We start from the raw sequence: 21,932 nt of genomic DNA, 5'->3' as shown, positions 1-21,932 counted from the left end.
TGCAAAGCATGAAACTGGGACTTGCTGTACTCCTCTTATGTAGCATCTAGTAAATATATGATGCCTGCTGAGCTAGTCAGGCTTTGGATTGGTAACCTAGAAGTGAAAGGCTTTGTAGCTCAGTAGCAATGTCCTTTGGTATCCAGTTCCCCTGTAAGCACCGCCATGACACCACTTTCTCTGAGACTTGATCTCTTCAGAGAGAATGTTTGGGAGGCCTCCATGTCTCTGCCACAAACCTCTGTCATAGGACTAAACAGCTAGGACTTTTAGCATGGACGTTTTGCTCAGAAAAGCTAAAGGATCACTTTGACTGTAGTCTTGTTGCCTTGGGATATGTCGGGGAGTCGGAAAGGAAGATTGTATTGTTAGCTGTGTTTTGAGTCACAAATCTCTTTTGCTTATGTCATGGTCTCTCTTTTCTCAGGCTTTAAAGGAAATAAATGAAGTTGGTGACCTCTTGCAACTGAAATATTCCCGTCACCGATTGGTGCCCCTCTTGGACCGGCCATTTGATGAGACTACTTATGAAGAAACAGAAGACTGAATTCCCTCCATGTGCCTTGGGGGAGGGACCCCCCTACCCTGCCCCCCCCACCCCCCAAGGACGCTCTGCGGCCACAAATGTGCCACAGTCCTTGAACTACACATTTATGACTGTTTAGGCTAAAAAGGATGTTTCCTCACAATACTGAAGTGGCCACATCAGCTCTAAATGGTATTTTGTAAATAGTAAAAAAAGAAAAGAAAAAAAAAAAAACCAGCTTTGATTCCCGTCTCTTCAGGGACTGGCCCTAGAGGTGCTTGGCTTCATTTTTTTTTCTTGTTGCTTTTTTTTATTTATTTGTCACAGTGAAATCACAGTGACCCTTGTTGGCAGCTGGCACAGACTCTTTATATACGCCGTGAGCCTCTTGACTGCCAGCTGACTTGTCTGCAGCATCTGTGGTGCAGCGCTGTGGTGGCCACACTTCTGTTTTTGCTACTAGGCATCTAACCTTCCCAGTGGGTGATGGGCCAGTCAGTTTGTTCAGCAGGGACCTCTTAGAGGAACTGTTGATTGTTAACTTTTAAAAATGCATTTAACAGGGCAGATAATCAACCAAAGCTTTTTTTTTCCTTTTACATTTACCTGTGTTTAAAACTTGAACTTAGCATTTCTGGGGTATGTGTTTGTTTGTTTGTTTTTAAACTGAGTTGCTAACATGTCTCTGACAAGACCATTGTTTCAATATGTTGTCTACTTCCATAAGCCGTAAGCAGAATGCCTCCCAGGACTTCAGCCTTGTCCCACACTCCTATTTCCTTGTTTTGATACCAGCTGTTCTCTCAGTAGGGAGAGTAGTAGAGGATATTCCTTGCATAGGATGGGTCTTTCCCATGTGTTTTCTTTCCTTTGACCTCCATTTCCAAAACCTGGTTTATCATATCTCATGTCCTTATCTTCAGGCAAATTTCTTAGCTTGGAATGGGGAAAAAAATGATGGGTATAAAAGTTACAATCTCAAATTCTAATAAACAAGCCCCTCTCTTTTTTCCCTCCCTTCAAATATCAAAGCTTCCATTTCCTATCGGGACTAGATCCCCTTGATAAGAGTATGGTAAATTGCCTGTAAGAGATGCTTTTATTTGGAGTAACTGTCCTGTCCCTCCTTCCTTTGATGTCTTTGTGCTGCTTCCATCAGATCAATGAGATCTGTCTATTGAAGGCTTAGTTCTGACACACCTTTTTTGCAGAAGATGTAGATGCCTGAGTCCTAAATCATAGATCACTTTTCATCGGGCAAATGAAACATTTCTGATGGTGCCCATGTGAGTGTGCAGGTCTCGGAGGGCACAGTATATGCAGCTGTATACATTCTGAAACTCCTCTTCCATCCATAGGCTACAGAATCACTCAGATTAGTGGTGCAAATGATCTGTGTTTGGCATCTTTACTTTGAAGATCTAGAACTGCCCTCTTCATTACCTACTATAATGTTTTAGTTACCTGAATTCAGTGTAGGTTTTACATTTGGAGTTCTTGTGATGGACCTGAGGCATCCTTGAAAAGGTACCAAAAATAAGTGCACAGCATAGGATTTAACTCTGGCACAGTGTTCATATTTGGTTGCCTGGGACTTGCAGCATATTTTCTGAGATCACTTTTAGCTAAGATCATCTTAAAGCACTTAACAGGATTTAGAAGTACAAAATACAGACTGGGAGGGATTTCACTTTTAAATGTGGGTGAGTTGTTATACTTTGTGCAAAGGGCAGTGACCTTTTGATATGAGATTCTTACTTTTTTTTCTAACCAAAGCAGAACACAACTTGGATTTCTGATGCTGCAACGAGAACACTTTCAGCATGGACTGTAGCTACTCAACTGTCACTGCTGATATAATGCTGTGGATGAAAGTAGTATCAGCTTCTGTTTCGTTTTCAGATGTTTATGGATCTTGGCCCGTTCTGCATTACTCAGACTCAGAAGCAGGGTCTCAAGAAACCCCAAAACAATCATTCCAGCTGATTTTACTTTAAACGAGAAAAATGTACATTTGGAATTATGAAGGTTTTCAAATATTCAAAGATAACTATTTTCTAGTGTATCTAGTCCACTGGAGATGGATTTTTGTATTGGCTAGAAGTGATCATATAAACACAACACATGACCAAATAGGTCTGTGCTCCACATCTGTGGTCATGACAGTTATGGAATAATTCTCTCTTCAGCTGTGGCATAAACTACATGATCATGGAATTATGTGAGTTTATTTTGCCATTTTAATCCCCTTCACCTGCACATTAAGCCTTTTCAAGAAGAGCTACTTACAACATTTCAGACCCACAAGTAGTTCAATTGTATTTGCTATCCCTGCCTCTCTCCAAGTCTCCTTATAAAAACTTGTTTTTTTTCTTTTGTTTTGTTTTTCTCTCCCTAAATGTGGCAAGTGTCTCAATGAGTCTTCCCTGATTTCAGCTCCAGATATGAGAACATTTATTCCTGCTCAAGTGACACCTTTAAGGTCCAAAAGCACAGAGTATGGGTCAGAAGGAAGCTGGGATTTGAGGTTTCTTCAGCCTGTAGTAAATATGTACCTTACTCTGTGTGATCAAGATATTGAACCTTTTAAAATGGATATGCTCAATTGTACAAGGCTTATTACAGAGTCTAAAGATAGTGATTGAATCTTTCTTTTTCTGTGTGCATATTTGGACCCACCCATGAGAATTCCAATAATTGATTCAATCACATCTTTTACAGCATTTCTAAATAGATTTTTCTGCTCTTTAAAAAAAAAAAAAAATGAAATCCTTGCTGGTATCCAGTGGGGTTCTAGCAGCACATTCTTGGGGTGACCTGTGGACACTTTGAATTTGAGCCTATTATTTCTTCTATGCCATGGTGTGCTGTTGCATTAAATACTGTATGCATTCCTACGATCCTATTCAATTCTGGATTACTGAGAAGCTTCAGAAATCACACAGGTGGCAGAGGGAGGATTGCTTATTCAGCAGCTGTAAAACTTTCATCAAATGTAAAATTAGTCCCTTTTATTTATTTATTTCTTGCTAGCAATAACACCTTACAAGAGAAGTAGATGATAGAAGCTGTCTTAGTGAGTTACCACAAAGGGAAAATGCTGCTTTAGGAGAGCCCTGCCAATTTTTTGGCCAGGTGTAGTTGAAAAGGATTTCCATCCCTCTCCCCCCACTGCCCATATAAAAAGATGTACAAAACCCACCAGGTGAGGGTTGATCTTATGCAGAAGGGCTTATTCTATACTGGTCACTAAATTTAGATGCATGTGTGAAATAATACCTTTATCTGGATAATTAACAGAGGGGGGAAGGAGAAGAAGAAAGTTGCTTTCTTGAGCTGGCCAAAGATTTTAAAATAGCATTTGGTGCCAGTGCTGCTGTTCCCTTGAGTTTTTACTAAAATATAGATCTCTTGCATCTCTCACTTGACTTTAAACACAACAAAACAGCTGTCTGCTAGTGCAGGACATGGTCTGCTGGTGCAGGACATGGTCTGCTGCTGCTAAGAACTGGTGTTCTCCAATCGTGAGTAGTCTCATACATTTAAGGGATGGTGAGATTCATAATCACCTTTTTGATTCTTTTAGTTTCTTTGGCAGGGAAGAATGGTTGTATTTTTTTTCTATCAAAATACCAGGGAATTTAGTTCTTTCTACAAGACCCAGGCACTTCGAAAAGATCTCTGCACACACGTGCCATTTTAGTGCATTTTTGGTTTTTTTATCTCTAATATGTGCATGCTTCTTCCTTCTTGAGGAACATCTTTAGAGGCCTCTTCTAGCCCCCTGTGGATCTTGAACATGCTTTGCTTGAGCCAGAGCTCATGGCTCAGGGCTTGTGGCTGGACAAAACACCCTATAGAGGCAAAAGCACTTTCTGCACACTCCTTTGTTGCTTGTGTGGTCAGTTATCAAGGGAAGGCAGGGAAAATCTTTTCATTGAAAGGAAACTACCATCTTCCTCTTGCCTCTTCTCTGTCTAAAAAGGAGAAATACTAACCATACTGCTTTTATAATTGCATCTCCATGCAGAGATCAGGCAGGGGAAAAAAAAGCTTCATTGAGAGTAATAATGCAGCCTAGTGTTCAGGTGAGGGAAAATCTGGCTTCTTGGTACAGCAGGTAACAATGGGTAAAAAGGGAAGCATGGATCTTATCATCACTTTCTCATTTTCTATTCTACAGAAGGCTTTTCTCTAGGTATTGGAGCAAGGCTCTTGATGGTAGGAGTGCAGCTACTGCTGCTCAAAGGGATGCTTTATTAAAACATCCCTGCTCCAGCCCTGCCGTTCCAGCCAAACAAAAGTGCTCCCTTCCCTCTGTCTACATCCTTCAGGATAGGTGAGCACATCTTGTGATGAAATGGCATGCTGGGCCTATACAGTCCAGATGTTTCATCTCTACATAGAAGACTTAAGTTTTGTTTCAATTTAAGTATTGGGCTTAGCAGTACATCACCCATAAAACCCCTTCTCAGGTGAAGCGGTGGCTGCCTCTGCACTAGAGCTGGAACCACAAATGGACCACTGTGTGATGAGAAAACCAGTCATGTGTTTTCTGTTTTACATTCCCTACCCCCACCCCAACTATCTTAACCTGTGAGGTACCTGGTGGCTTGTACGTCTGCAGGAACCCAGTCTTGCAAGCTCTCTTCCTATTCAAGGCTTTTTCTGTTGGTCTGGCTTATGTGAATAACATCTGTATGAGGGACACTACATTTCATTTCTTTATTTAAAAAAAAAAACAAACTGATTTGTCCTGAATGTTAGAGTTGTTTTGTTTCATCTGTTTTGTTTCATTTGTTCATCCTAGAAAAGGGTTGGGCACTAGAGGGATGACTGCACTGTACAGTACACATTTATAAAACGGCCTTAAACTGTGATTCTTTTTGGTATGAAGCATTAATATTAAACTGACCTTGAAGAATACATGACTTTTAACCTGCAGATATCATCTTAATTAAGCAATATGTAACGCTGTTTTCTTGGGGGTGGGAAGGTCAGGCTCACTCTATGCAGCCCTAGTTGTCAGAAAGGCTTATTTAGTAGACAGAAGAGGCATCCATACACAAGGGCCAAAAGCAGTCACTGCAGCGCTCTGCATCTGCAATTCTGCTTGGCAAGGGTGGGCGATTAGTTCCTGCACTGCTGGAAGAGAGGAAGAATTATTAGGAGGCAGAGAAGGGTGACATGTAGCATTTGGGAAGCTGTGGCAACTGGTAACTTCCATTTCCTCATCTGGGGACAGCCAGGTGTTTCATTTTGAACAATATGGCAGGGGTTGATGCAGATACCGAGAAACTCTGGGTCAAATGAAATGCTTACTTTTCCAAACGCTGTTTTGCCACATCAACTGTTTTGCCAAATCTCACCCTGTTCAGCCAGTATTTCTGTAATCCCTTAGTTGGGGTGTATTAAGCTAAATGCATCTCCAGTCTGTCAATATCACTGCAGAAAGAGGCTAAAAAAGGTTTGAGAGAGACCTAAATAATTTCCATGGAGCCTGAGGCTTTAGGCAAATAGCCCCAAAGCTAATGGTGGCCCACTTTTTTCCACAGTCCCTGGGCAGAATTACCACCATGTCATAGCTCTTAGTCTTAAATTGCACTGTGTTCCTATGCCTCTATGTTGCTATAATGTACATATATATTGGATTTTTTGTAGATAAAACATTTTAAATGAAATTTTTAAATGGGCTCCCCCCAAAATATTTTATGCCAGATATCTAATTTTTTTTACACTGAAAATAACATGAATCTGGATGCCACGTGGGCCGGGAAGGCAAGGAGAAGCAGATGGTACATTGGCTTTACAAAGGGTAACAATGCATGTAAAAACACTGGAGAAAAAAACAACTGCTTGGAAAAAATCCATTCAAGTACATTCTGTGTTCTGCATAATAAAATAATTCAGAAGAAAAACATTGGTTGTGTGTTCACTTTTTAAAATGTTGACAAGATTTATGCCCTGTTAATGAGTCAGAAAGCACAAACTCTTGGGTTTTGTACAGGAATTTCTAGGTGAAATTCTATACCCTGTATTTTTCAGTGGGTCAGAATAGATCATAATGCCCTTTGTTGCCTAGATCTGTATGCAGCATTTCAAGTGAGAGATGCCTAGTCTCTTTCAGGCAGTTTCCTCGACATGGGTACAGGTAAGGGTGCCCAAAAAATGGCCCATGGATACCTGATGTGCATAACTGAAGACAGGTACATCTTTGGCAACCAGAAGTTGTGGCATGTAATATTCCATCTAGATCCAAAAGCAAGCTTTGCACTCACTGTGTAGTTTGACTGCTTCAGAAGTAGATGGGCCAGTGTTCCTCCCATTAATCATGCAACTGGAACTTTTGCTAGTCTAGTCTACCTCTTGTCTGTCTCTTGACTGCTGCAAGTACAGTGATGCCAGGGAAGCCTCCAAAAAGCTTTCTTGATCCTTTACATCCTTGGAACTCTTGATTGGTATCATTGTCATAGAGTGTGGGATATTCCCCTCAAAAGTTCCATTTCTGCTCAATGTTTATGTTTGTACAATGAAAGAGCAGATGTTTCAGACTTTGAAAACGTTCTGGGGTTGCATTTTCAATGTGGATGCTTAAATTGGTGGTTGTGACTGACTAAATGATCTGAGCAAACAGGTGAAGCAAGATCTGGACCTACTAGCATGTTGATGTTTGGAAAGGGTATCCTTGATAATAAACCCCAAAATTTCAATATTATTCCCCTTTTCTTGTGGGGGGTAGGATTCAATGATATACCTTCTCACATGTTTGTCACTAAACACAACAGACCAGTGATCCACAGTGAATTCGTAAAGATACTCGAGAGCTGGGGCTAGTCTGTGGCCTAAGCAATCTGCTACATTTCCAACTCACTCCAGGAGATGGCTAGAGAAGAAGCAAGGAAGTGAGGGAGAGAACTCCCTTGCAGCTGGAGCTGTGATGGTATTTTGCATATTGGTGTTTCTTGTGGTGCATCAACCAAGGTCAGGGCTCTGTCACTTAATACTGACACAGCCCAATATAATTATTAATAATCTAGGCTCCTGTTGGAAAGAAGCTATTATAATGATGGGAACTGGTATCAGCAGGCATCATGACTCCAGCTGATGCTCTTTAGAGAAGTAACACACTTCACATAATTGGATCAAAGTGTCTGTAGGCAGATGAGACGTACATCTGTTTCTATCCTAAAAAAGGGTTTATTAGGGGTGTGGGGAAATCAAGGCATGTAAGACTAGAAAGGGGCAGGCAAACAGAAGAACAAATGAAGATTAACTGAATGGAAAGAAAAATCCAATCAGAAGCAAAGGAGTTCTGGAAGGAAAGTAGGGTTTGGAGGCAAGAAAACAAGATGAACGTTTTCAAACCAATTATTCTAAGGGAAATCCAGATGTAAGGAAGGGCTGTTGAAGGGAAGAGGAAGACAAAGTGGAAAAGACTGGGGAGAGGTCAAACCAGGGTAGATAAAAAAACAAAAACATGATTTAGGTGGGAAAAATCAAAATCAAGACTTTTGTTAATTAATGTTGGATTTGTTTGTATTTAACTTGTTTTCCTTTTAAGAAAATAAAGCATCTGAAAATGAAATTTGAATTTGATACAGATAGGCTAAGGCATAAATTTAGTATAATCTATTTAAATTTACATAAAGTGTGTTGAATTAATGAGCCTTGACTGAAAACTCTGAAATTAAAGACTGATTTTCCACTACGTAAGAAAGCGGGGGGGGGGGGGGGGCGGCCAGGGGGATGATGGACATGACATCTAACTTGTGAGGTCAAGCTTTAAAAATGTGTCACTGTTCCATGTATTAGGTGCTTGACCCTGCAAGGAATGGAGGGTCTGTACTACTGGATGCAAAGTATCAGCAAAGTCATCACAGATGTTGGAACTTAATGCTGAAAATGCAGCAAAGATGAGAAGAAAATTAGATTATGAAGCAAACCTGAAACTTCTATGGGTACAATACTCATCTGATGTAACTTCACTAAAGATTTAAATCTAGGAATAAAGGAAAATTTTGTTGAAATTGCACAATGCTTCCAATAACAACCAGTTTGTTTTAGCTTCAGTGAAGAGAGCTGGGGGACCCAAGCTAATTCTCCCCCAAGATGAACAATGGAATTCAGTGGTTGACTGCTTTGAGCTCTTAATAAGAACTGGCCTATTCTGATGACCATTTGTGAAGAAAATCATGACAAAATTGATGGAAGTATTATAGCTAGTCAAATTGGACTAAAAAGGAATGTAAAAGATATGCTGAATAAACCTAAACTAGAACCTATTTCCGAAGCCATGGAAAATTACAGAATGGTTGCTGTTTGCAGATGCTTTTGAAATTTAAATAGAATTTCAAGAAACATTAAAGCAAGAAATACCCAACAGCAAAGTTAAATTGAAGGCAGTAAAGCAGCAGATGGATCAAGCACTTACTTTAGCTCATTTTCTTGACAATATTTTTAACACAAAGTACCAGGATAGATGCCTAACTGCCAAAAAGGAAAATGCTGCTATGACATGGACATCTATTGATTATCCATCAATTGTGGCAACCATAAATGTCATGGCCAGAGGTGAATGATTCAGGTAGTACATGTTTACTAAGGATATTTTAAAGAAAATCACACACTTAACTGGTGAAAGTCATTGGCAAAGCACATGGAACCAAAGTTTGTTGAAGCGCTAAACCAGCTTTTACCAGCAGTAGCTTCTAATGCAGGTGCAGACAGAGTATTTTCTTTATTTGGACTGGTTCTTTCAAAGCTGAGAAATTGATTGGGAGTTGAAAAAGCAGAATATCTTGTTTTTCTCTTTAGACTACGAGTAAAAAGGGGGTGGGGAAGATAAGATTTGTAAGTTCTAAAAATCTGAAAAGAAGTTGGGGAAAAATTCAAAACAGCCTAGGTAAAAATAATAAATAAAAATTAGTTTAATTTTAAAGACAATTAGGCAAGTAGGAGCTTAAACTCAAATTACTTTCACCTAGGCATTTTTAGAATATTTTTCTCTGGGTGACTTGAAGGAATTGATTTAATTCACTAACTGGTTTACTTTTAATACTGTTTAATAAATGAATTAGTTGTAAATATGCACTATGTTTTGCAGCGCTGATTTTATGCATTTAATAAATTCAAGGGACCATCTTAATTCACTAGATGGTTAACTTTACTCATAAGAATGATAGATTTCACCATTTTATAGCATACTAAAAGATAGGCTTTCTAACTATCCAAATGTTATATCGAAAGTTGTGTGTACCTAAGAAACGCGTACCAAATCTACTGTAAACACTGTTTAGTTGTTAATTAACATGTTTTAATAGTTGCATCAACCAATGAAAATACACCTGTATTTAAAAAAACAAAACAAAAACCTACACTGGGGAAAGTTGACAAAAATAATTATTTAAATCAGGCTTTTGGCTTGCTGATTTAAATCAATCTACCCTGAGTCAAACAATTGTGTTGTAATTAATTGGGGGCGGGGGAATGAGTTGGGCATTCCTTGCCCTAAAGTTCTTATTCCGGCTTAAATGTCTTCTGTGTCTGAGAGGTGTCAGTTGTAGCCATGCTGGTTTAAGGACATAGGTAGACACAAACACCAACAGACTTTCTCTATGCCTGAAGAACGGCATTTGTGCCCAAAAGCTTGCAAAGAAGAAATTTCCCAACTATTTAGTTGATTTAATAAAATACCACATTTACCCAAAGAACCTTGTCTACCTGTGTCTGAAGCACTGTATGGACAGTGATAATATGATATCTCAGACCTATGGTTGGAGGTAACATTAGTTAGTTCTAGTAATGATAAAAAAGACATATCCCTATTTTCAATTCCTTGGATAACAAGTACAAGGTAGAAAGAGCTTAGTAATACTTCATCTCCCAAACTGACTGATTTAACATATCACAGAGTACTCACCTTTAATTGGTAGGTTGGATTAAACCAGTGTATGTGCTAATTTTCCTGGGTGGTGGTTTGCAGGCTTCAGGTATCTGAGCGGTATAAACTCGGTAGACAGACAGAGCACCCACCCTGTAAGCAGAATCTTCATCCAAAGGCCAGGTTGGCTTTGCCCCACATGACTTTTAAATACAAATGTGGCCCATATGTATGGGATGTTGAGCACTCCTAGCCCAGCCAGGGCAGTTGTAGGTGCTGTGTGGTCTCTAGAGAAATGATCGCTGGAATGGAAGCTGGAAGTTCTACTATAATCTTAGCCCCTTCCCTGTGGTATAACCTCTTTTTTCTCCTTCTGTTTGTCAAAGTGTAATAACTTGGCTAGTCTGCCAGCATGCTTGTTATCACCAGCCTGTTCGAGGTGGAATTGGAACAGGTCAGCTGGGTGTTACAGGTTCTGGGCTGGTAATGAAAAATGCAGCTTCTCCTTTAGCTTGGTGTTAATGGCCTGCACTTAGGAGGATGAATTCTGTTGCTGTTGTCAACATGAAAAGCTGCTGTGCAAACAGCATCCTGTGTACTAATTGATAGTGTAAGACTGATGCTTTAGCTGTGATGGTCCAGAAATTATGCATGCAGCAGGTATTTCTTAGGATGGTGATTTTCTTTTATTGGACCCACTGTGTAGTTGGGATCAAGTTAGACAAGTTTTCAAATGCAAGACATTCTTTGTCAGGACCCAATCAGGAGCACCTTGCATTCAGAAGCATGTCTAACTTTTATCCTAGCTAGGTAGTTCGCCCAATAGAAGATAGCATGCTCTGAAATCCCAGTCTCTTGTATGTTAATGGCTGGACCCTGAGCAACTGCAGGATTTTTCCACCCCTTACCTACTTCCTAAGGGGTGGGAAAATAAATGGATGGTTGTACAGGGCTCAAAGCATGTTACACTGCCAGTGTCTTTCTTACCACATATGCTGCACCTGGTCCTGACTGGGACCTGGGGGCCATATTGTCAGAAAATAATCTACCTTGGGGTACGGAACCTCAATGGGCTCCAGCTTTTGGAAGTCTTGATTTACTGGTATGAGTCTCTGTTCATCTGCATTCTCTTACAGGACCTCTTTGCTCCCACAGGCTGAGTTGTAGTTGCCAGAAGCATATGTATTAAGGCTTTTCTTCTACCTCCCAGCAAGTGTGATGGGGCCTCAAGGTCTAGGAGGATGGGGCATGGTAACAGGAGACCTGCCTTCTGCTTCTGATCCTGTCTTCTTCTATGCGCTCCCTGGCTGTGGCCTCACTCAGGTCCTGGGACCCCCTCAACCTGCTCCTGGCTCCTCCCAAGCTGGCCATGCCCCAGACCAAGGAAGAGGCTCTGGCTGGGGGGAGCCAGGAAAGCACTGGCTATTTGCCTGTCACTCCACTGCTCCCCTCTCCAGGCAGTTTTACAGGTGTCTGGGAGATGGTGGGTGCTGGCCAGTGTGCTCTTCTGGGTCCCTTCTTTCGAACCTGGGAGCCTCACTCCCTTTGCTTTTTAGTTGTCTCAGGAGATTAGCTGCTGTGTTCCCAGTGGTTTCTCTCCTGGAGGGAGGCTTCTAGTTTCTGGGCCCACCACCTCCTCCACCCCCGGCACCGGCCAGTCGCGGCTCTGCAAGGACAAGCCCCCTCACCTTCCAGGCCCCTGCTTTGTGCCAGCTGGGCTCCCCCCGCCTCGTCCCGAGCCAGCACGAGGAGAGCCCTGTTCAGGGCGGGCTGGGGCCCGAGCACTGACAGGCTCCTGACCCGGCCCGGGGGTCGGCGGTCCAGCTCCAGCCCCGCGCCCGCGGCTCCGTCCGGCGCTGCTGGGGGCTGGCGCTGTGCAGGGGGAGCCTCCTTCTGCACGTCAGAGCCGCCGGGGCGGGCGGAGCAGAGCCCCGACGCTGCGAGCCGGGCACCGGGGCTGCGAGCGGGCCCCCGCCCCTCCCGGGCGCCGGCGGGGGAGCGGGGCCCTGAGGGGCGCGGGAAGCGCCGGGGCCCGAGCCAGGCCCGACCGCCCGCGGGCGGCGCAGCGCGGGCATCCGCAGAACAAAGAGCGCGGCCCGGCAGCGCCATGGGGCGCCCCCCGCTGCGGGAGCGCTGGGGGCCCGGCCCGCATGGCGGGGGCTTCCCGCCCGGGGCCGCAGCCGCCCGGGCCGGGGAGCGGGCGCCGCTGAAGCGCGCAGCGGGGCCGCCCGGAGCAGCCGGCGCAGGGCAAGGGCTCGGCTGGGATTAGGCGGTGGCGGCGGTGGCGGGTGGCGCCCCCCCCACCTCAACGCCCGCCGCTGCCTGTCAGCATCGCCTGGCCCGGGCCGCCGCCAGCGCAGCGCAGCGCCGCGCCAGAGGGAGCGAGTCACAGCCGGTGCCTCCCCGCCCACAGCCCGGCCCCGCTCGGGGCCTCGCCCGGCCTCCGCCCCTCGCCGCCGCCCCAGCCCCAGCCCGGCCCGGCCCGGGGCGATGTCTGCGCGCCGCGGAAAAGCGGGGCTGGTTCTCGGCTTGGTGCTGCTCGCCGCCCTGCTGGCCGCCGCGCGGGGGCTGCCCCTGCGGAGGGCGCGCGGCGGCGCCAGCGCCAAGGAGAGGAGCTCCAAGCTGGCGGAGGTAGGAGCTGCGGGGGCTGCGCCGGGGGGTGCCCGCGTCCCCGCACACGTGTGCGCCGCAGGCAGGGCGCTGCCTCGGCCGAGCTGCACGTCCCGGCACCGCTGGGCTGCGGCCCCGCGCCCCTGGCACCGGCCCCCGGGCAGCTCTTCTCCCCACCTGTGCGGGGAGGAGGGGGTGCTGCCTGCGGGTGCCACGGCTCTCCTTGCACGGATGGACGGACGTCGGTGGCGCTGGTGCCCTAGAGCGGAAGGAAACCGTGGGCATCGCTTGAGGGACAGAGGAGGAGAGGGCTTTGGTTCCCTCTTAGTTTCTGGGAGGGAGTATTTAGGGGCCCGTTTGTCAGCCCCGCAAGATGTAGGATTGTCTGCGTTGCTGCCTTCCGTGTAGGCACCTGGGAAACAACTATGCTAGATGCCTCAAGACTGGAGCTAGCCGGAGTGATTCGATACAGGGGAATATACGTTGTCTCCAGAGGGGCAAAATCCTGTAGCAGAGAGAGGAGATCAAGGGGAGTTAGATCCCTGATTGGGTTACCAGGGTTTGCAACTGGTCAGGAAATCCAGTGCTTCAGCACGGTGGCAGGAGGTGCAGCAGCCTTGCACTGAGGTGGGGCTCCTGGCAGCTGCAGATACATGCCAGACTGTCGCGCTGCGCCTCGGTGCCCGCCCGGCGAGCTGGCACCAGGATGAAGCGGCGCTCTGGCGTCTGTAATCGCCATGCGGTGCACGGCGCCGCTGGCGCGGGGGGTGATCCCGGGGTGTAGGTTGCCCCTCTCTGTCCTCGTGGTGGCGGGAACTCAGTTGCTGGAGCTCCACGTGTTGTGACTTCCAAAGATTTATTAGAGCAGTTAAGATGATGGAAGAGAAGCCTTGGCTGTGCCCCTGCGGCTTTAAGATGGCAGTGACTAGTGAGGCTTGGAGGGCGTGGGATCAAAACCTATGGAAACCTGCTGTGCATGTGTCAGTGGGGAAGACCTAAGAGGAGCTGGAGCAAATCTCTAGTAATGCCAGAGAGAAGAGAAGGCTCTTTAATAAACAAGGAGGGAAACAAAATCCGCAGTGACTCCTCTATGGCTGAGCCAACCCAGCTGCCTCTTTAAACTAGCCTGTTAAGCAAAATGAAAAGCCGTGAGGAAACACAATGATGCTTAAAAAACGTATTTTGTAGCCATAGCTACCGATAAAAAGCAGGTAGGAGAGCTACTTGGAAAAACTGGCTACCCCTAAACTAGTAAGTCTAGCTCAGATGCTGCTTAGTAGAAATCAGTAGAAGCCAGGAGGAAAGATTTGAATTCTGAGGTATGGGTAGGATTGGCTGTGGTGTCCGGTGAACTCACTGGTAGTTCTTCCTGTAATAGGACGGAGAAATCCAGCTGTACCTGATTTCTTTTTTATTAGCATAGCATTAATATTTTTTTCTTAAAAAAAAAAAAGGAAAGGGAGTCTTAGTCAGCTGTTAGTCTGATCACATGAACTTCACACCTTAGTAAAATAATGGAAAAATGGTGAGGATGAATCTGAAAGTACTTAGAAGGTAATTGAGCCAAGAACAAGAGACACTTTTATCAAGCCTAAATCATTTTGAGTGACTTGAGAATTTTTTTGATGAATTATAGTCCCCTTTTGGGTGAAAGGGGATTGCTTTAGGTGTATTGTGTATACGATTTCTTATAACACTTCTATACGTTGTCTTTCATGGAAAAATATTTTTATATAAATACATTTTTTTAAATAAACTTGTTTGAAATTAAATTTGAGATTATGGCAGTTATGTTGAAGCTTTAATAATCCATCAAAACTATATCAGACAAAAAAGATTCAACAATAAGCCCTCCTCAGAGTTTTAGGAGTCAAAAGGTGCTGCTTTTTAATTACCCATGGAACTTGGGCAGGGTGGAGGGGGTGCATCTTATCTTTTGAAGTCAGCTTAAGAGTTGTAGATATGACCCAGTATCATGTACTGTGGAAAATAAGTATCTATATTGTTTTCAGTCTTTAAATGAGTGAATGCATTTATAGTTTCCTACATGTCTATACTTTCAATTTCTGTATGTGCAGAAAAGTTGATATTTAAATTATTTTTAGTTTACTTTAAGTAGTGGGCTAAGAGAGAATAGTTTCTTTTGGACTAGTTTATTCAAGTTAATAAACCAACTGGGAGATGAAAAAGCAAAAAAGCTTATTTTCCTCTTCTGATGTATTAATAGATATGTGGTTGAAAAAAAGATCTGTTAATTCTAAAATATTGACAGACTTGGGTCAGTTTTGCAAAATAAACTAGGTATCAAAAGATGCAGGGAGATGCCCATTGGTTTTTTCAGAAGTACTTACAAGATTTTAAATGGGAATTAGGCAGCTAACCTACTTCCGACATTTTTTAAAAGCCTACTAAACAAGAAACTGACATTTTCAGGGATCCCTATGCTTTTCCTTCTGGTCACCACAGGCTGAAATTCACTAACTACACTTAATATTTCCTTTGTTTAATAAATCAAGTAGATTTTTTCATAAATTTTGTTTTTGATTATGTACTGAATCCATATTAGGTAATATTGCGGAATTAAAGACAATTTAAAATATAGGATATGGTACATTTTATTTGAATTTCAGTTTACATCCAAATGTTGCATGACCCAAATCATGAGTAGAAATATCTAGTAAATAAGTATAACATTTGTCATTTCTATTTCAGGGGTGGCACAGGCAGCTTCTGTATGTGGTACACTGCTGAATGCAGAGGGCTGGGCAACACTGGCAAATAGGATAGGGAATAGAAAGAGCGTCAGCCTGGGCAGGGAGCATAGGGCAGGCAGCAGGAAGCAGAGTGGCAGATTGAGTAAGGAAAAGAGATCAGAGCTGCATTTGGGGAGTGTGAGGCTAATTTTTGGCACACCTGCCAAAAAGGTTGGCCCCCTGTTTTCTAATTTAATCATTTACATTTAAAAGTGTAGACCTGGGTGTCCAGATACATGATGTTAAGCTCTATAGTTGCGTAAGTAAATTTGAATAGATGTAGTGAGTCCTTTGGACAGCTAAAATCAGCATCAAATGCAGTGGAAAGGCTTTATTTGGTTGCAAATCAGTATGGTTTTTGTTTGTTTTTTAACCATGTCTGATACGCTGGAGCCCTGATCTGTGACTAAATCTCTTGGGTATCATGGGTACATAAACAAATAAGTAATACTGGTATTAATGTTTTAAAGGCTATGTCAGGCATTGAGAATGAACTTTTCTGTAGGGAAATAACTACAAAAGAGGAAATGCCAAACAGGATTAAAGGCAATGATTACAATGAAGTTTTCCTACTTCCTGATTTAAATCATGATTAAAATCAAAGATTTAATTCAATCCTCCCCTCTGTTCAAGTAGCTGGACAGATTGAGTTGTGAGGAAGGCTTAAAAGGTAGTTATGTAGCGCCCATGTAGCATTATCTGTAAGAGATGAACCTCAGAGGGTAAGGGAGGGACTGACTAGGGGGCTCTCAGCTGTTGTAGAATGACAGGAACCACAAGAAAATATAGGCCAAGAATGAAGAAAATGTCCTTACCGGAAATTGTAAGGAGACCAGAAATAATGGAAGCCCTGTTGCTTATGTCACTCAACCTGGCTTGGACTAAGCCTTACAGAGAACATCATGCCCAACACAGTCTTTCACTGGGCTCTGGGTGTGGATGGGCTAGGTAAGACCTAACTGGGCTCTCAGCTTAATTTCTGCCCCAAAGCTGTTCTTGCCCTTGGGAGAAGGTCCATGCCCTGGAAAGCCCTGTGTTTTTTGTTCTTCCCTCAGGTTTATAACTTGGGATTTTTGCATGAAAATAGTTTTACTTTCCTCAGAGCCCACCTGCTCCCACTCCTTGTTTCCAGCCTACAGCTGTCACTTCTCTCTTCCTGATGTTTGTCCTCATCTTTGTTGTCAGCAATAACTGATTGTGCTGTCACAGACAGTGGGTGAAGGCTTCAGGTTGGGGTACCCAGGCAATAAACCCAGGGAAGAAAGCCCTGTGGGCATTTGATGCCAGATGAGAGCTGGTCAGGTGTGAAGTGTGCTTCCCGGTGGTGGCTGCAGGCTGTGTCAGTAGCAGAGTCATTCTGCCTGCAGATGTGCTTTTTACCTTTTCATTTCTTCAGCAATTAAGCCTTCTTGTCTCCGGCTTTTGTCCTTGGCTGAGGTCAGATCTGTGGGTATGAAACGTGCAGTGAAGCATCATTCCTCTCTGAAAGGGGCTCTTTGTGCACAGGAAGGTACTTTACCCTTTGTAGCAAATTTCCTTTTGAGAAGTGCCAAATTATTTTAGTCAACACAGTTGAAAACCCTCCTGCCCTGGGGCTGAGTCAGGAGTAAAAACAAAGAGCAGCCGGGTGTGGGGAAGTCACTGGACCAAGGGGCTTCTTCCCTTTTCACTGGACACATAGGTCTGCTTGGTTTCTATTGTAAAAATCAAAGGGGTTCCTGTAAAAGGCACATGTAAGTGGAGGGGATTAGGCGTAAAACACTCAGCAGGGCATCCCCTCTTGGCTTCTTTAGAGAGGAGCCATTCTCAGGAGGGTAGGTGCTTCTGTCCCGTTGAAAGACTCTCTGGGGTAGCTCAGTGGTTTAAATCCAGCTGCAGGCCAGCAGTAACTGAAAGTTATTCTCATGGGGCAGCCATAGAATGAGTTGGGGTGAGCAGGAACTGTCTGGTTCTTAATGCACAAGTGTCCACGTTTAGAAAACTCTCCCCATGACTTATGAAATTCAACAGTTTCTTTAGGGAAGTAGGTGTGTGCTGAAACCATCCCCCCCCCATTTTCCATTTTGTGCATTTTTGGGGGAGTCTTTTGTTTCTAGCCATGTCAGTAGCTGCCCTTCACTGTCCCTGTGCTCTCCATTTAGCATGAGCACCTGCTAGCCTAGGACTAAGTGAACTCTTGGGAGCAGACTCACAGGATGGTTTTGAGAGACAGGGCAGCAGCAGTCTGAACTGAGTGTCGGCATTGTAGTTGGTGCAGGGTGAAGCCTGCCTGTTTTCTTTAACATCTGAGATGTGTTTTGTTTGTCAACCTGGCTGGGCACTTTTCACCAACACTTATTAATGAAAAACGGCTCTGTGATAGAGCCAAATGTTTTTGGTGAAAAATTTCCAGTTTCATTAAAAAGTTTGGAGATTGAAGCCACAAAAAAGGCGGGGGGAAGGAGTGTTCAGCAACTTCTTAATTGATTTTTTTTCTTTTTCTTTGTTTTTATATGAAAACCAGAAATTTTGTAAAGAAAAATGCAAACAGACAAAACTTCTATTTTTGCTGTTGAGTGTTCACAAGGTTGGGGGAGGGGAAAGAACCCTTGATGGATTATTGGCTACTTTTCAAGGACCAGCTGTAAAAATCAACCTGTATGGGTTGTTTTGCTGCTGTTCGGTTCTTGCAAGCTCCATGTGTCTCATGCAAGGATTCTCAACCAGGTTGCAAGAACACCCTGGGATGCCATGAGTTTCTTTTAAGGTTGCCACACGATACTAGCACTGTTAAGTGTCCAGATAGCTTGATGATCCACCTGATTCACAAGATAAATTGAGAGATTTCGAAGAGGAGTTCCGAGTGTCAAAAGCATTCTGGCCAGTTGTGGTCTTTCTGAGTTCTCTGCAACAAAAGAATTGCTCTAGCATTTTTCTATAGTCAAAAAAACAAGTGAAAGCTAAGAGCTGGCATTTTAGGAAGAGTGCCTTGATACGAACGGTGGGTGCCCTGAGTTGCAAAAGGTGGAGAACCACTGCTCTGAATTACTGGGTCTCACTGAGGCTGTGTACGCTACATCTGAGGCTCATACTTCCCTGTCCTGAGTGGTTCCTGGTGTGAAGGACAAACAGCACTTCCTGGGCAACAGATTGTTTTATTTAGTCTTTGGGAGAAGACAAAGCTTCAAAGGAAACAAAATACTGTAGATTTCCACTAAAGTATGGCTCTGTTCTGCTGGCCTCCCTACCTGATGTTGCAGAATGGCTGGATGAAGTCGGTCTGAACTGGGAAGAGGAGAGCTGTGGTCTGTGTGTTTGTTCTGGCTAGGGTGAGCTGACCTGAGGCTTTGTTTGGAGTAAGAAAGACTTAAGACCTGGAGTTAACTTGTGAACATGTGCTACAAGTAGTCAGTGTGCTAGAGGCAGTATCAAACAGACAGTTGCAAAAAAAAAGTTTGTATTCTTAGACCAACATGGTTATAACCTGTATCCCTAAAACGTGTGCTATGGCGCACAATTGAAAATCCAGTGTAGAAAAGTGTGTCAGCCAGTATGGTGTGGCTGAGAGTGCATGCTGCTTTATCTACACCAGACTTTTCAAAGGCAGTAAGTAGTAAGCATGTGCTAGATGTCATGTGCCAACACCACATTTCTGAATCCTATACCAGGCTCAGTCTAACGCTTTACAGAACTGAGTGCAGACAGGCTGGCGTAGGCTTTTAACACCTTGGAACTGGTTGTTTTGAAGCCTAGTAGGGGGCCGCAGGGTAGAGCACAAATGTTTGCGAAGTAGAGAGTGCAAACATGAACGTGGGGAGCAAGCAGCAGAAGGCCCCAGGGGTCGTACAGTGAGGAGAAAAGAGTGTTTCAAACTCTCCTAATTATCCCTGCTGTGCCATTACCTTGCCTTCCCTTCTCTTCCTCCTGTGTTGGTTGTTACCCAGTTCTCTCTCATTGCAGCAAAGCCTGAGAGCTGGTGTTAACTCCGCTTTGCTTCTTTTACTGTGTTAATAAATAGCACTCCCCCCTCTTCCCCTCTGTCTTCAGTTGCAGGTTCCCAGGGCACAAGCAGCCTCCTTGCTAATAACCTAGAAGACACCAGGTGCAGAGCTGTGTGTAATGTCTTCAGTGCAATGAGATTTTGCACAGATGTCTTAAGCTCACATCTGCTCTCCCACCCCTTTTCTGTCCTCCTCCCTGCCTGTTCCCAGAGAGGCTCCCAGAGAGGCTCTAGTGGTATTACAGAGCTAAGCTGGCTGCTCCTTAAATGCAGAACACCTGGAAGCTTATGGAAGGAAGCAGGCGGTTCTCCTCTCCCAGGGTGTAAGTGGGGTGATGTGTGGGATTCTTGGATGGATCTTGATGTTGGGATGTGCTGCCCAGCTGGAACGGGGGTGTCAGCATTGTGGTGTTCGCAGCTGCACTTCACCATCAAATCACTGCAGTGAATTGTGGGGAGGGTTTACCTCCTTCCCTCTCTTCCCTGCACAACTAAAGGCTTACACTTGGTGAACACAAGTTTGTGACTTTGAAATGCTCACTGTTCTATTTCTAAGTTTCTCTGCATTCAGAAAGCAAGTTAACTGCAAGCATTCCTGAGGAGAGAAGCCGTTAAGAGGCTGGAACCCCTCTAACCTCCATTATAACGTTGTTTTAAAGGGAAACTCCTTCTACAAGGGAAGGGAGCTTGTGGGGGAAATGAGGTCTTATGGGCAGCGTTAATTTCCCCAGTGATATGTCCGTTACATCCTTTTGCATTTACTTCTGCCTGGTTTTCTTTGCATCTGTAAGTAATGTTTCAGGGGACCAGATGAGTGAGTGAGCCCTAAAATAGGGGAAGGGTGCTATTAAAAAGGGGGGTTGCAAAATTGTCTATGAATAGAAATGCTTTTGTTCTGTTATTTTGACATATATGAGAGACAGAATCAAAAGTTTAGCAGAAAATATGAAGTCTCTCTTGCTACCTCCCTGCAGTCCTGGTCCGTAGCTGATTTGACCTGGTACAACTGGGAGTGGTACAGGGCAGGGAACAGGCTGTCTCCTAGGGATTCTCTAGGTTGCAGTCTCTGAAATAAATTACAGCAATTCCTAGGGCTCCCCTAACTTACAGTTTCCTGCTAGTGGCACTCCTGGATTCAGAATAGCTGGAGCATTGTGCACTCTAGCCACATGCCTTTCTAGTCCCTGGCAAATCCCACCCCAGAGGCTCCAGAGCTGTTCTGATAGCCCTGTCCTTCCTGGGGGAGCCTCCTGTATCCAAGAGGGATTCCTTTATGCTTCTTTCTACCAGCTTCATGGCTGTACTGATGATAGGATCTGTGGCTGGGGCCATGCATAGCCAGAACAGGGTTTTGTCTGTGAAGCATTTGGCACATTCTGGGCATGATATAATAAAGTGTAAAATATCAATGATAAGTCCTGCTGGGAGGGATGGTGTTTTATTTATATTTCTTACTTTACAAATAACAATTCAGCCTCCCAAACTGCATGTGAAACAACTTGGGATTAATCTCTCCATTTTGTATCTAGAGCTCAGAGGTGGAAAATGACTTGCTCCAAGTCGCAAAGGGGATCAGAGATTGTGCAGGAGCAAGGGAATCAAGGAAAGTGGGTTCTTTTTTGGGTCTCTGCCACAGATTTTTCTTGGTGATCTTAAGCAGGTCACATAACCCCTACTATCCTAAGTTTTCCCTGTGTAAAATGCAGGGTAAGGATTAATTCATTGCTTTTCGGGAGGCATTTGGATATTGTTGGGTTGTTCTAGAATTCTACAACTAAATTAAATGCATGTAAAAAAAATTATATATAAGGAGCCACTGACGACTCCTACTTAAGCCAGAGGTGTAACAAGCAGTTTCTGTGCCCCAGATGGTGGCTGAGAAAGCAGCAGCCACTGCCATTCTTGTAGCCCTTCAGAATTGGTGACCAGGGCTGATGTCCTGCTCACCCTTCCTCCCCCAGCCCAATCAGGGTTTAGACCCTGCACTGCTAGGAAGTTGTAAAAGCTCACTCTCTAACTGGGGAGACCCCACAGCACATGCAAAGCTTAATGCAGCTATACATCCCTCCTGAGCCTTGGACTGAAGGCCAAACCAAAGGGAAGTAATGGGTGAGCAGGTCATCACTTAGAGAGGGTAAGTAATGCTGGGCGCCATTTTGGCTGGAGGCATAGCGGAGTAGCTCT

General features: G+C 44.3%; 2 protein-coding genes across 5 annotated transcripts in view; both read left to right on the top strand.

Annotated features, from left to right (window-relative positions):
* Positions 1–6,529, top strand: part of SPTLC2 (serine palmitoyltransferase long chain base subunit 2) — a 127,611-nt gene extending 121,082 nt beyond the window's left edge. Inside the window, exon 12 of one of the 2 annotated variants that reach the window (XM_090033793.1) lies at positions 428–6,529. In XM_090033793.1, coding sequence (XP_089889919.1) covers positions 428–547 — 120 coding nt within the window. In that variant the 3' untranslated portion in view covers positions 548–6,529. The remainder of the gene's footprint in view (positions 1–427) is intronic. The other variant, XM_090033795.1, reaches the window with a different exon arrangement.
* A 5,766-nt stretch (positions 6,530–12,295) lies between these two features.
* ISM2 (isthmin 2) overlaps positions 12,296–21,932 on the top strand; it is a 29,712-nt gene continuing 20,075 nt past the window's right edge. Inside the window, exon 1 of one of the 3 annotated variants that reach the window (XM_090033796.1) lies at positions 12,296–13,037. In XM_090033796.1, coding sequence (XP_089889922.1) covers positions 12,897–13,037 — 141 coding nt within the window. In that variant the 5' untranslated portion in view covers positions 12,296–12,896. The remainder of the gene's footprint in view (positions 13,038–21,932) is intronic. The other 2 variants (XM_090033798.1, XM_090033797.1) reach the window with 2 other exon arrangements.

The sequence above is a fragment of the Crocodylus siamensis genome, chromosome 2, assembly GCF_052110815.1.
Source record: "Crocodylus siamensis isolate JL-2025a chromosome 2, ASM5211081v1, whole genome shotgun sequence".
In the NCBI taxonomy this organism is placed as follows: Eukaryota; Metazoa; Chordata; order Crocodylia; family Crocodylidae; genus Crocodylus; species Crocodylus siamensis.
This window is presented reverse-complemented; position numbering and strand designations above follow the sequence as displayed.